This window comes from Musa acuminata, chromosome BXJ3-3 (assembly GCF_036884655.1).
Source record: "Musa acuminata AAA Group cultivar baxijiao chromosome BXJ3-3, Cavendish_Baxijiao_AAA, whole genome shotgun sequence".
In the NCBI taxonomy this organism is placed as follows: domain Eukaryota; kingdom Viridiplantae; phylum Streptophyta; class Magnoliopsida; order Zingiberales; family Musaceae; genus Musa; species Musa acuminata.
Genome location: NC_088351.1, coordinates 311,955 through 326,388, shown reverse-complemented (window position 1 = coordinate 326,388; position 14,434 = coordinate 311,955). Strand labels below are relative to the sequence as shown.

General features: G+C 38.2%; 2 protein-coding genes across 6 annotated transcripts; both read right to left on the bottom strand.

The window, feature by feature from the left end:
- Positions 1–590: 590 nt before the first annotated feature.
- LOC103977259 (nonsense-mediated mRNA decay factor SMG7) lies at positions 591–9,337 on the bottom strand. Of its 4 annotated transcripts, none has more exons than XM_009392722.3 (9): positions 9,226–9,336; positions 8,933–9,040; positions 8,415–8,506; positions 6,507–7,106; positions 6,229–6,351; positions 5,531–5,745; positions 3,513–5,460; positions 3,272–3,417; positions 591–1,118 (listed from the first exon to the last, which is right to left on the bottom strand). In XM_009392722.3, the coding sequence occupies exons 3-7, from the start codon at positions 8,484–8,486 to the stop codon at positions 3,546–3,548; spliced, it is 2,925 nt and encodes a 974-aa protein (XP_009390997.2). In that variant the 5' UTR covers positions 8,487–8,506; positions 8,933–9,040; positions 9,226–9,336; the 3' UTR covers positions 591–1,118; positions 3,272–3,417; positions 3,513–3,545. The 4 variants fall into 4 exon arrangements, with proteins under 4 accessions (XP_009390997.2, XP_018679148.2, XP_009390996.2 ...); XM_018823603.2 differs by having other exon boundaries at positions 8,938–9,040; XM_009392721.3 differs by lacking the exon at positions 8,933–9,040 and having other exon boundaries at positions 9,226–9,337.
- A 984-nt stretch (positions 9,338–10,321) lies between these two features.
- LOC135632458 (36.4 kDa proline-rich protein-like) lies at positions 10,322–11,379 on the bottom strand. Of its 2 annotated transcripts, none has more exons than XM_065141059.1 (2): positions 10,717–11,379; positions 10,322–10,622 (listed from the first exon to the last, which is right to left on the bottom strand). In XM_065141059.1, the coding sequence occupies exon 1, from the start codon at positions 11,331–11,333 to the stop codon at positions 10,743–10,745; it is 591 nt and encodes a 196-aa protein (XP_064997131.1). In that variant the 5' UTR covers positions 11,334–11,379; the 3' UTR covers positions 10,322–10,622; positions 10,717–10,742. The 2 variants fall into 2 exon arrangements, with proteins under 2 accessions (XP_064997131.1, XP_064997130.1); XM_065141058.1 differs by having other exon boundaries at positions 10,322–10,619.
- Positions 11,380–14,434: the final 3,055 nt, after the last annotated feature.

Here is a 14,434-nt window from a genome sequence, read left to right as displayed (position 1 = left end):
GAAAATGAATACAACTAATGCCCATAACACTATGCAACAAAAAAAGAAGGTGAACTGTCCCTCGAACAAAAGACGAGAATGATCTCAAACGTAGTTTGTCAACCAATTAGCAACTCATAATACCCGATCAACTACATTAAGAGTGCACCAACCAATTAGCAAATCATGATATATCCTATCGACTACATAAGAGTGCACTCACTCACTATCCACCGAAATATTCACTCTATGACAACAATATTGAGGCCACAGCAGGTCTTGCTTTGAGCAATATTTTCCTTTCCCAAACACACAAATCTAAAGCTTACTTTCCAAGTGGGAAGCCAATACGATCAATGCACATAACATTGGCCTGTACGAAAAAAATAGAAGAACATAAGATAGAATTCCCCCTTTGGAAACTATCGGTTTTGTGGACTTTCAACATAGTTTGCCATCAATTAACAACTCGTAGCAGTCTTTGAGGTGGCAGCGATAGATAGGCAAAAGAATACCTGCCCTAATATGTCGAAACCAAAAGCTCATCAGCTCTTTGCATCGAACCATACAGCAAACAGATCATTAGCCACCTATCCGAACTCATTAGATGATATTATCAAACAAGCAATTGATTATTTTAAGACATCAATCGTTGACACCCATACATATTGTTTCATGAAGGTTTTTCAAACGAAACAAAGATCAAAACACATTGGGATGTCTGAGAACCCCAAATTAACAAAGAAGAAAGACAAGGTCCTAGAAAATAAGGTAGATGTCACATCAAGTCAACAAGCATAATGGTTTTTTGCACTTCAAATAGTTTCCTGATTCAAGCAATATCGATAAGCAGCCTTGGTGTGAAGTTTCTTTTGGTGCAGCGTCGAAGGGGCAACCCACAACTTTTCTACTATGGATGAAGAAGACAACATTCTGTGCGGCATCTACGAACCACTCACCGACGACCCATCATGACTACTAGAGGACAATAAGATGTAGAAGCACCTCCACAACTCTGGCTCAGGTTCCTGCCATGTAAAGCCTGTTGAAGGTCTCACGACCTTTCCTCTCTCGGCAAGCAAGGACTGGACTAGCTTCTAGCTCATGATTCACCATCCTTTTGAAGCACTCGGCACATCCTGGAAGGAGGAGATACAGGGATAAATATAACTTAATTAATCATTATTCTTTTAAAATTGAGGAACCTCTGTCCCTTTAAATTTATACACGCTATGTCAGCGTGCATCTGGCTTAAGTTTTCTATTTCTTAGGGTGGCCTAAACTATCTTTTTCACGATTCATATGGTTATGATATCAACTGCACTCCAACAAAAAAGAGCAGGCATAAAGAAATAAAAAAGAACATTCTTACTAAAGGAGTTAGAATGATTAGATATAAACAGCCAGCTCTTAAAAGTCAGACACAAGAAACGATCAGATTAAGGCTTTGTCAATTATCTTCTCTGCCTAACACATCATAAACAGATATATCATGAATGAAGCATGACTCTTAGCCATCTGAATGGGTATGGCCACCGAATGCACATTTGGTATCCATGGACCAACAAGTCCCAAAGAAAAAAAGAAGACAAACTGCTATTAATCAACCATAAGGTCTGTTGACGTATTATAGATTGGTATAGAAGGACGCTGATATTTTATTCCACAATTTTTAGTTGTCTAAATTTATAGAGCCCGAACAACTCAATGAATCCTTCCTATTTCTCTACCATAGTCTGGAAGAATTTCATGAAACATCTATGACAAGCACTCTTTGGTACATGGTACATACACCTTATTAAAGTTCTACTCGATGTTACAAAAACACTTTAAAATGCTTGCCGTGTACATGTTACAGTTATACCAGTGTCAGAAACTAACTCTGCTCAAATACATTCTGCATAGTGTAGTGTACTCCATAACATATTAGAGATCCAGTACAACCTGAACTTGTTACTATACTGAATAATGTAAATCAGCCGCTTAGATCTTATTATACAAGGAATCAAGACATACTGAATAATGGCAAAATGTATGTAGTTAGGATGTGTAGCTTCCTCATCGTGGATGGCTTTAAAGTGCTTTCTTTAACATCTACTTAAATGATTGGTATAGTTCTTGTTACTTCTACACACAATGATCATCAATTATTTAAGATAATACAGTGTACGAGATCATTATATTATAATAATGTATCATATAATGCCATGAATACCTTGTCATCTCCTACTTCTATTAAGATTTCATGTGTACAAGACTTGTATGCTCTGGCATATGCTACAGTACCAATATCACTAGAAAAGTACGGAAAATAGCAAAAACATAAGGTCGCAACAATTTGGAGCCCAGACAATTGGATATGCAGGGTACCAAACCCCATACCCTTTGCATGCAAAGAGAGCGCTATCTTGTTTGAGCTGCATCCCAATGCATCCTGGGAAACTTATATACCACATAAAATTTCGTATGTTCCATATTACCGTGGAATCAGCAAAAGTACCCCAAAGAATCACTAGTGGCCGTTGGGTCTGCAGGTGCCTTCCAATTCACGATTCATCATATATATGTGAATGCAAATACAAACACCCCCCTCTAATTCCCCCCTACTAGCCATTCTCTCTCTCTCTCCCTCTCTGACACACCCTCCCTCTCATCCTCTGGTATGTTCCCTTCTTTGCTGTCTTCCGCCTCTCTTCCATTCAACTCCTCTCCTCATCGTTTCCATTCTTCCCTCTAAATCAGTTTTAGTTGTGACCTGATGAGGGGATCCAAGACAACATGAGCCAAAAGGAGAAGATAGAGAACAAAAGACTTACAATGGAATGAACCAAATCCCTGCAGCATTAAACTATTAACTACTAGGATACGTTAATCCATCTTTAATTTGAAGAATTGAGAAACAGTAAAGTCCATCTTCGAATTCATTTGAATAAATAAAATATATCAAATAAAACCAGAAAAAATTGATTTAATATCATTCCTTGTTTTTCATGAAGTGCTCGATCAGATCACAAGGGAATTTAGTGATAAAAAGATAAATGGCTCCCAGTCGTTAGTAGTCAACAGATCCACTACATACCAATCAAATAAGGATCACAATAAGTACTAGCACAATAATAACTTGCCCATGACGAAAAAGAATTGTTATTAATAAATGATTATGTGAGCCTAGTGTAAGAGAAACAATATGTTTAAAAAAAAAAAAGAAATTTCATCAAATCTTTTTACATCTTCTGAATACCATTAAGTAACCATGACGAAAGAAAGGGGGAGCCGGAGAATTCGCACTTACCAATTCAAGGGCAACCACCTGCATTGCTCCCAAGACCAACCACTTCGATATTAACTTAACTACATCAGGAGAGCCACAGCAGTAGAGCCCAATTCGACAAGCACCAGCAGCTGCAGGCCAACGTTGTGACAGATTCTCAGCAACAACTAAAGCAGAAGGTTCATAGTTAGACAAACTCCATTACTCTTCAAATATAACATGCAAATTTCAGAAAAATACTATAATGTTGGTTCTTTATTACCAATGATAATCTTCATAAAGAGTTTCATGTGAACTACCGGCCAGACCAAAGTGACTGATACTGTTCAGGAATCATCGGGTGCTGCAAATTTGTTTGCTGAAGCTGCTTTTCAGCATATGGCTTCAGTTGCTCAAAAAGACGGAAATCTTGGGAACCTCTCTCTGCCTCCATCTGAGTCGGCGACTTAGACACTTGTTTCCCTGGAAACGGGAATATGGAATTGCTGGTCACAGAGGTACTATTTGTAGCAGTAGTGACAATCGGATATTGACGTGCAGTTTGTACGAAAGAGTTCTCCATCTCCACACCTTGCACTGAAGGAGCTTGATGACCATCTAGCCAGCTATAAGCATCTGTCTGCGGCTTCTGATTCTTTAGAACAGAATTACGAACATTTTCATTGGATGAAGCATGGCCAAAACCTGGTGGAGGCCCAAGGTGCCTAACAGGACGGCTTACGGGATTTCTTCTTGAGGCTGGCACTGCTGCTGTGAGCTTATCAGACAGACCATCAAAGGTTGCTCCTGAATGTACCATGGTGTCAAGTATCGAAGGTACCATAACTTCTGTAGCTTTAAGATGACTAGGCAAAGTAATTGCTGCACCAAGATCATAAGGTACAAATGAAAATGGAGTAGGATGAAAATCATTAGGAAACCCTTTCGACATCTGATTGCCAAAATGTCCATTTTGTATTGCGTTCATCTTCTTCAGGCCATCATGTAAGAATGCTTCATGATCAGCGGACCATTTTGAAGCATCAGGGTTGACATATTGCAAAGGCATTTGTGAGACATTAGGGCCAGTTGTTTGCAACTGTGAACTGACATTTAAAGCACTTGAAAAGTGAACACTAATGGGAGGTCCAGGGAGCTCTGGTACATAAGGTGTCCAATGACCAGATGCTGAAACTTGTATGGAATTGACATCTTGAACAGTTGACTTTGAAGCAATTACATTAGGATCTTTGTCAAAAACTGTTGGTTTAAAGACAATTTCTTCCTCTTCTTCTCCTTCTATATGTGGCTGCAGCTTACATAGTGTCATATCATGACCTGGCATGCTGGATAGTGTTGCTCCAACTTCAGCCAAACTTTGAATTTGACAGGCTTGATTTATATCGTTTGTTTCTGGCACATCAAGAAAGTCAGTATCCACATGATCTTTGGATAATGGAGGCTCTGTAGCCACTACAAATTTCTTCAGATTGGAATCAAAATAAATTCTCTGCTGATCAATACTAACAACATTCATAAGAGCCCGTAGCGCTGCAATGATCCTTTGCACACGAGAACTCTTGTCCTCCATGAAACCATCATTTCCATACACACGCTTCCTTGAAAAATCTAAAATGACTTGAGCTGGCACTAGGGGTAAGAATCCTCTCAATTCAAAATCCTCCCATAATGCAAGATGGTCACCACTTTCTCCAACATCATACTTACTCGTGTTAAAAAAGCAGGTTTCATCATCGGCATCAACAAAAGATGCAAATCCAGTTAGCATAAGCTTATTTGTTAATGACACACACCGACTCCAAAAGAATGATCTTGCAGAAGCTTGTTTTTCATCAACATTAATACCTGCTGCTGCATCTGGATGACATGCCAGCCACTCAATGAAAATCAGAATAGCTGGCAATAGAAAGCTTGATGCAGCATCATGTAACTCTGTGCATCTCTTTGTAATATAACCAGCAAACTCAAAGGCAGCTGTAAATGCATTCTGTAGCAACACTGTATGCTGTAAGATCTTGGCATATGACTGGTTTTCTGACTCCCTTTTCACATTATGTACAGAAAATATAAGAATAGCAACAAGCCTCAAAATGAACAATGCATTTTCAGCAACATCGGAACCAAAATTAACCACATCATCGGGACCAGATGAAAGAAGCACGTGAAGATCACTTATTACCGAGGACAAAATTTCTCCACAAGTTTCCAAGCTGTAAAATTGAGCAATGAGTATGCAAGTATCTTAAAAATGCATAACTGAAAAAAGTCATACTGAAGTACCTTGTCCGTGTGAAGAGAATGCCACTGAATCGGAGAAAACGTATACAAAAAGATCTAAATACTTCTGAAATGGTTAAATCTTGCTCTTTGACAATGGTTTCTATTTCAGAATCTTTTGCCAGAAACCCACCTACTGTACCTTGTCCACCTGTACCAGGTGCCCTGCCCGACGGAACTTTCAGATTTCTGGGCAATTGAGAGTAATTTTGCCGGTTCTGTAGAAAAAAATAAAGTTAGGAAAAGGTGAAAGTATTCATCAATCAGTAAAGCTGAATGAAAAAAAGCAAAAAGAAGATATTATACAAAACATGAGGTCATGCAACAACACGAGCAATGTTACTTACAAAGTTGCACCAACCAATTATAAAGTATCATGGTCATCAAAGGTTAAGATAGAGAACAGGATCAAAAACATTTACTTTGAAAGTGCACATCATCCTTCACTAGAAGGTTGTAATATATCCAGATGATTACGCAATAACTACTTGCTGAAGACAACTAACAACGCCATATAATGTTCAGCATAACATAAGACCAGAATTTCATGAAGACAGCAAAGCCATGATCTGAGATAATAGAAAGTGTCCTAGGCTGCAGACAAATCTACCTAATTGGAGAGTGTATTTTACTATTTTACTGCCCAAAAGATCTGTCAACACAATCAAAAGGCACATCGGTCAGTTGTGTAAATAGCATACCTTCTCAAAAGCTATAATCAAGTTATCTCTTGCTGTTGAAAAAGGACTTTCCACTTCCAAACTCCTGAAGTACCGGTAGATTGCCAACAATTCATCACCCGAATAAGAAGCAAGTATGGCAAGCTGGCAAAACGGAAGTTATCCGCATATAAGAAACATGACAATAACCAGAATAATACAAACACAAGAGTCTGAGAAGTAACAACCACTATTAATTGAAGCCCTGCTTTGAGAACATAAAGAACCATATATATGTTTCAGAAACTAGTTAGAAGAACCTGATGATGTGGATTGCCACTTGAAGGACAAAGAGAAGCTGCCTGCAAATAGTAACCAGAAGCTGCTGCATAATCACAACTAACTGAGTCTCCTCCATACAGTCCTTTGTAACGAGCAAGATCTCCCAGGTATATCAGACAACGGTGACAAGATAATAGTCCTTTCTTCATCTTGGCTGATCTCTTTTGGTCTTTTGTAGAAACAGTTTGGTTTTCAGGTCCCTCATCAAGATAACTAAAAGGCAGGCCATATTTTGCTCTGATTTTCAGTATTAGATCATGGTAAAATCCGGTTGCTTCTGTCAGGAAACTTTTAAAAATATTACGGATTTTCTTGATTCTATCAGGCCGAATGTGACCCTTCCCTGCAGGTGATGCATTTGAACCAGCAGATGCTGCAACATTAAGGTGTGCCCTGAACTCCTCAATTCTCCTATAATGCAATCGCCAAAGCGTATACTCTACATCATGCTTTTGAGAAAAATCATGATCTTCAAGAATGATAGCCTCATAGTTTTCACGCATTTGTAGCCATATATTGGGATCTGAGGGAACTTTCGATGAGGCTGACCTTCGCAGTCTCTCCTCTAGCTCAACATTCTGCACCCAAAGAAAACATGTATTATCCCACAACTTCATAGAGAAGATCAACCAAGTTCCAAATGATCCAGATCTTTGGAAATAAACAGGAAAAAAAAGGCAAATTCAAATATTAGTATCTTTTTGTCGTGGAGAAATATGGTGTTTTATATGTCACAACTAAAAAATGAGAAATTGCTATGGAATTGGAGAATCAAAATATAGCAAGACCATTCTTCTATATGCATGTTTGCCTAGGTGTGTGCTAATACTGTGTTTTGTCAATCTTCAACTGCACCTTGTCTTTATTGGTGATCAAATGATGCTCTTGAGCATATTAAGGATAACCATTCAAGAACCACAAATGTTAGTTAGACACATTGGTGAATATGAAGACTACAATGAGCAGTATCCCATTAATATCAACTGTTCCGGCATTGTACAACATGGATAATTTTTTGTGAATCAATACCTGGAAACTTCATAGTTCATATTAAGCTTATCAAATACAATAAACAAAACTCAGTGATTGATCACAAAAATACAATAAACAAGACTCAGTGATCGATTGCCAAAAAAAAACACATGGACATCAAGGACACTGATAAGAGCATGGAAGACAGACACTTGAGCTGGAAAAGAGTGGTGAACTAGATCTTACATGCATAGAGCCTCGACATTTTGGAGGTGCACATGAAAGAAGAAAAAGAAGAGACTAAAGAATGTGTTTTGGTCTCTGCCCTTGGCCATCCAACTTTCCCAAAGTAAATATTAATTTTTTTTCATATCTGAATAAACTAAAGTGGAAATGCAAGAAAATATCCTTCCTATTATTTATCACCATTAAATAATAAAAGACTTAGAATTAATTATGTGTGCCTAACAAATATCATAAAAATTTGCCAAATAAAGCACACTATCTCTATGAAAGCAAGATATTCCTTGAAAAAGGTGTGCAAACCTCATATATCATTATTTTTAACAAGTACAACCCTAAGCTGATGACAACAAAATGAAAAGATGAAGGAAAAAAACTACAAAAGAAAATGATGCTAAACTCAGGAACAATGTGTTAAAGAGAAGCAGCTGGCTACTCGAATAGATAATGATGGGAAAAAGCAATGAAATGATATGGATAGTTTATATGCAAGCAGTCTATACGCTTCCACCAGACTAATATCCTACGATACGGTCTAACTAAAGAAATCCTGAATATCCCGTATGTAGCCAACTCAATATAATAAACAAGAAGTTAACAACAACTTCCAACATGATAAAAATCTGAGCCTACAATTGTTCCAGCACATTAAGCAAGGAATGAATAAGTACCTTGTCATATCGTCGTTGTGCAAGATCCCAAGAAGATGGAGCTGTGCCATCCACTGAAAGATCATCACCCATAGAACAAATGCAAATGCTACCTAGAGAAAATAAAAAACAACTATACCACATCAAGGCCATTGCAAGCTTAAGAATTTACCACGATATCATACAACAAATTACCAGTATTTTTTATGGCATGATAGTTAGCAAGAAAGAAAAACCAAAACATTCAGAAAATGAACAAATAACATGTACATGTTCTCTTACTCCTCCATCTCAAGTTCACTAATCAATCCCAAGAAGCCCAAACCCCAGCAAAACATGTTCTTAACTTACCAAGCCCTTAATACTGCAACCCGCTATCAAGAAAAACCCTATAGCTATCGCACCTAACAACAGCTGAGGCAGCTTGGAATGACATACACATAAATCCATTAGTAAGAATCCACTACGAAATCATAAACAAATCCCATAGAATATCAAGATTCACGAGATCTAGAAATCTATCAAGAGAGGTTTCATACCGCACCTCCCTTTCCAATCAATAATCGCCAGGGAAATCTTTCCCCATAATCGTCAGGGAAATCCCGTTCGAACCCTAATCTGCGCTACGATAAACACCAACAGCAACCCTAATAGCAAAAATCCAAAGATCAAAACCCTCAACGACGCGCGAACTCCTCAGATTCAATCAGATTTTAACAAAATCCAGGCATAAAACCCGAAGAACATTACACAAAAGAAGGTCAACAGATCGAATTCTCGGTCGCAAGACCGCATCGATCGAACCAACAAGCGAGAGACGAGATAAAAGTACCCGATCTCGGAGATCAACGGAGAGAGAAGGCGAAAGGGCGGAGGTTTGCCTTCACATGAGAGGAATTCCAATCCTCTTTCGGAGACTCGCTTTACCGTGGAAAGAGGCCGGCGAAGGAGAATGTACCGCCCAATTTATAATTTCCTTCTTGTTATATTATTTTTAATTATTAATTGTTTTTTAATGACTGTTTACAAAAACACCCCTTAGCTTTTAGAAATTCTAATAGATGATGACTCCATTTCAATGGATCGTCCAATTTCAGATTTCTTTTTAGATAAATATATATATATATATATATATATATATATATATATATATATATATATAATAATCTTAATTGTCAAGGATATACATTTAATCAAAGTCTATAAGGAGAAAATAGCTTTTTTTTGCAGAGTAAATATGCAAAACACCTAACCTTTTGTTTATGGTACCCTTTTTAATCTCTCTTTCCTCGTTTGTGTCTAAAGTAAAATATTCTGTGATTTTGAATAAGCAAAGGGGTTTTCCGGAAAGTTGCTGCGTGTCCTAATTTTACAATAAAATAACAATATAAACAAAAAAAATCCACGCCACATCTTTCCCGGATATCGAAGGCTAACGCCAATCTGCGGCACGGCCAGATCGACGGACGAGATTTCAGGATCTTCGAGTCGGGAATCGAACGGACGTGATCGAAAGCAAGCGTCTCTATGTTCAGTAGATTTCATCTTATCGACTATTTTTGTTTGCCTACTAAAGACAGAGAATAATTTGAATTGTGAATATAACTAATAATCACGAAGTAATTTCATGAATATGGTGACCTATTAATTTGATGAGATCGAAACAACATGACATGGAGACTATCGTATATCAACATGAGATAATATTCTCAAGGATATTCTTGATAATGGAATATCGATCATTCAATATAATTAAGAGTCCCCGTACGTGATTTCAGATCTAAGTTTTCTTTCTAAGTTCATTTATATATCAAAGCTCGTGCTGACTCGAACAATAGAGTTCTGTCAAGGTTGCGAAGATATTATCATGTTTGGTCAGTAAAAACTCCTTTTTGGGGTCCATGATGAAACCCAGAAGAAATCAGTGATGAATGTGGCTGAAGAGGTCCGGTAGCTCCGACACCGAACAGTGGAGAGTGCACTTAGGATTCAGCAAGATCCAATACTTGCACTGGCAGCGTACAATCCACATCTCGACAACTCTTTATTGGATTCCATTACAACATCCTGAGGACACGAGGAAATGCATGCAATGCATGCATGCATTTCCTTCACTCCGTTGACTGATGAAACCAACCACAAACACATTGCCACAAGAAGCTGCGTTAAAATAATCACACCTGCATCCATTACTCATCTGCTAGTAAGATACGATACTCTGTCAACCTGCTACATATCGAGAAGAAAAGCATATCAGAAGAAGGAAGAAAGAAGGTTCAGATTCTCGAGTGTTTTGGAATCTAAACAAGTGTAGAGTCTTAACTCGAGGTGAGGAAGCCGGACTGGGTTCTAATTAACGGTGCACGTGAAACCAGGAGGAGGAGTAATCCCGCACGTAATCAGCAGCTGCAGTGCCAGTGGCAGGTAGATGTTGATGTTGAGAAGCCTCAGCCTAATGCTGGTGCACAAGCAAACTGCAGCCTCGAGCTCCAAGAGTCCTTGCAGCAACGGACAGCACTGATTCACCACCGGATCACCGATGACGACGCGCACGAGACCACCCAGCAGATCGACGCACGCGCCGATCCTGATGGTGTCCACGGGGCACGTCGTCGTCGACCCCGGCGCACCCGGAGAAGGAACGGAGGGAGTGTTCCCCGGTGGGTTGGTACCCGGAGGCCCACCGATGCCCGGGGGAACCGTAACAGGCGGTCCTCCGATCACTGGCGGGAAGGTGAACGGCGGGTTACCGATGACCGGCGGCACTGTGATAGGTGGTCTTCCTGTGGGAGGGCCTCCAGGAGACCTAGGCCTGTGGTGTTTGGATCTGGGTGGCTTATGCATGGGAGGGGGGCAGTAGCCGCCGGAAACAATGGGCGCAGTGGAGTAGAGCAAGAGCATGAAGGCTATGAGGACGGCTGAGGTATTGGAGGAGTCCATTGCTGAGGGATCCACTCCGAGCGTTTGGTGTGGAAGGTTTAGAGAGTGAGAAACGTGACATATATAGGGTTTGAAGGGAATGCTCGACTAGGGTTCACGTGAAGAAGCCGATTAGTCCGGAGAGTGAGGCAGCTGCACTGACAGTCTTGCAAGCTGGCCCAATCCATTAATACACTGTGGTTTTGCTTACATTCACAAGATGTCCGATCTTTTCTGCATTATGCATGCTAAGAGTGCATGGATTGGTGTCGAAGGAAACTACTTTACAGCATCCAAGGAAGCCAGAGATGGTCCTCATGGATGCAGATCTAGAGCTCGGTGTTAAAGCCACGCCCATGCATCGAGCTGCACACAGCACTGCATTCACCAACGTCTCATGTGTGGTTAGTAAGAGGCTTTTGACTCGGAAGAGAACTCGGGAGCAAAAAATGCAAGCAGCATGAGCTTTTTGGAGGTTCGGAATGGCGAGATGTCCACACGTGTAACAAGGCAATAATTATTTATCTTCTCCATGAACATACCCGAGGTTGCTCTGAGGTTTCCATGCATTAATCTAGCGTATCGCGCGGTAAAGACATGTTGGTTGTGGATCTGAAGAGAGACACGCCCTTGTCTCTATGTGAATGATTGATTCATGAAACAGCAGTTCTTGACAGCTTTGAGTGCATCACCGAACTAGCAAGTCTATGCTATCTTTGTTGTTTCACTTGTGCGGCCTTCTGTAGGGTATCACCACACCAAAGAAGTTGAGTAAACAATAAGGCATCTGCGAAGCAGCAGAAACCTGTTTGCAACTCCTGAACACAACACAGCACTGTGTGTGTGTGTGTGTGTGTGTGTGTGTGTGTGTGAGAGAGAGAGAGAGAGAGAGAGAGAGAGGTGAGGAGGAGGAGGATGGTGGGAGTTTCAGATTTGGTGCTTGCTAAGTACGTGAGCTCGTGAGTCTTCTTTTTAAAGAGAGAGAGGTGAGGAGGAGGATGGTGGGAGTTTCAGATTTGGTGCTTGGAAGTACGTGAGCTCGTGACTCTTCTTCTTTTTGCTTGTCTACGCTTCAATGGCATGCGTTGGGGCCGCTCCCCATGACTGAGCTGTTGCCAACAATGGGTTCCCAGTTCTGACCATTCCATGTGTCGTCCCCCACGACGTTCAGTCGTCGCGTTCCAATTCCTCTGTAGCTCTCATCCGATCAACCGAATCTTTGACCTAATGTGGAGAAAGAAATCGACCTACAATGCAAAATTGACATGTAAACTCCCTACCATTATTACTGGTCCACCTATTTAACTGTCACATCATCATTTTCTAGAATAATTCCTTTAAAATATGGTAATAGTACATACGAATATTATATGATAATAGCATACAAAGTAAAAAATATATAAATATAAAATATATGGTAATAGTACATAAATAAATATATAATATGATAGTGGATAGTGGATAAAATTCTAAATATATCTGATAGTGGATAAAAATCTAAGAGCATTCAAATCCTTTTTAATATTATATTTGAGATAGAAAAAAAATTTTCAGACTAACAAGGTTTAATAAACCCAAGATCTCTAAGATAGATCAAATTAAAATTGTCATACAAGCTACATATTCCATAGTGGTTCAAAAAACTTTTTTAAGAGAAATTAAGGATACTTAATTTAGTGAACCAAATTGGTTGGAGGTTTGTTTGGTGCTTTTTCCAATCCAACTAATCAAGAAATGTGTGCATAAATGTTCAAAGTTATTTGTTCATGTTGATTGTATTGGTATCAAATCAACCACCTCATAAAGTTTATTAATTGACTATGTCGCTTCTTATCATGTCACAATAGATACATAAAATATATCCCTTTTGAAAGATTAGGTTGTATTATTGTCAAGGATAATATAGCTCTAAATATAAATTATACAATATCTACATAACTCTCATCTCTCTTGAATCTTTAATCTTTCAAATATTTTTTATTTTTTCAATCTTGTTTTCAAGACAAATAGAACATTTATTGAATTTCTTTCTATTTATCTCTTTGTGAGGAATCTCTCCATAGGAAACCATCACATCCATTTAATTATATTGTCTCATCTCACTTATTACATTTATCTTACAATAACACAAATATTTACTTTTATGATTCTTATTTTTACAATAAGAATATCAAGATATCTTTTGATACTTAATAAGTATCATAGTCTACTTAATTTAATTTACATCAATATGTGAATCTTATTCCCATTACTTCAATATATGATTCTCTATTAGATATTCATTGATTTTTTTATGATATATTTTTTTTTAACACCTCAAGTTATATATTTTCTCAATGTTTTTAAATTTTTAAATTTTTATTTAAAAACTAAGCTTTATGAATAATTGAGTGACTAAGTAATTGAACCTAAATCATTAACTTAAATATTTAAAGCTAAGTTAATAATATCACACTCATTAAGTCTTATGAAACTAAACTATGGTATTAAAATTTTGACTCAGTCAAAATAGACTATAGTAAGACACATCAATTGCTCTATCCATGAATAATATTTTCATACTCGAGTCCCTTTCCATGACCATAAGTAGGTCATCTCTAATACTAATTTGTTACGATTCATTTTTATTGAATAATTGATTGTTAACTCTATTGAACATAAATTACTAGTCAAAAATACTTAAGCCTAATCTTATAAGACAACTAACTCATTAACTTATTGAGCCTAAACCATTGACTCAATAATCTTGAACCCAAGCTAACTATAACATATTTATGTAGGACTATATTTGGGTATTATAATCTTTCTCGAGAGTTTAAAATCTTCTTCAACACCTAATATAGTTTGGATCGTACAATACATCAGAAGCCAAGTTGAGTGATGACTCTATGCTATGACATATCCTCTAGCCCCACCGTCTATAGGTAATCCTTTCAAATCCCTCACAATGTCCAATAATAAATTGACTCTAATACCTATTTGTACTTAATATAATAATTGATCTATTAACTTGTTGAGCCCAAACATTAATCTAAAATACATTGATACTATTGAATATTTTGATGATGAAACCACTTGATATATGTTTATGATTTAAACTACATTTTGAGCGATGCAGGTCT

Bases quoted from the DNA above. Each gene is read 5' to 3' on its own strand.
- LOC135632458 (XM_065141059.1), bottom strand. From the start codon at position 11,333: ATGGACTCCTCCAATACCTCAGCCGTCCTCATAGCCTTCATGCTCTTG.
- LOC103977259 (XM_009392721.3), bottom strand. From the start codon at position 8,486: ATGGGTGATGATCTTTCAGTGGATGGCACAGCTCCATCTTCTTGGGAT. The intron at 7,107-8,414 runs GTACTTATTCAT...CTTTGGGTGCAG, and splicing joins CACAACGACGATATGACAAG to AATGTTGAGCTAGAGGAGAG. The intron at 5,461-5,530 runs GTACTTCAGTAT...TCAATTTTACAG, and splicing joins ATTCTCTTCACACGGACAAG to CTTGGAAACTTGTGGAGAAA.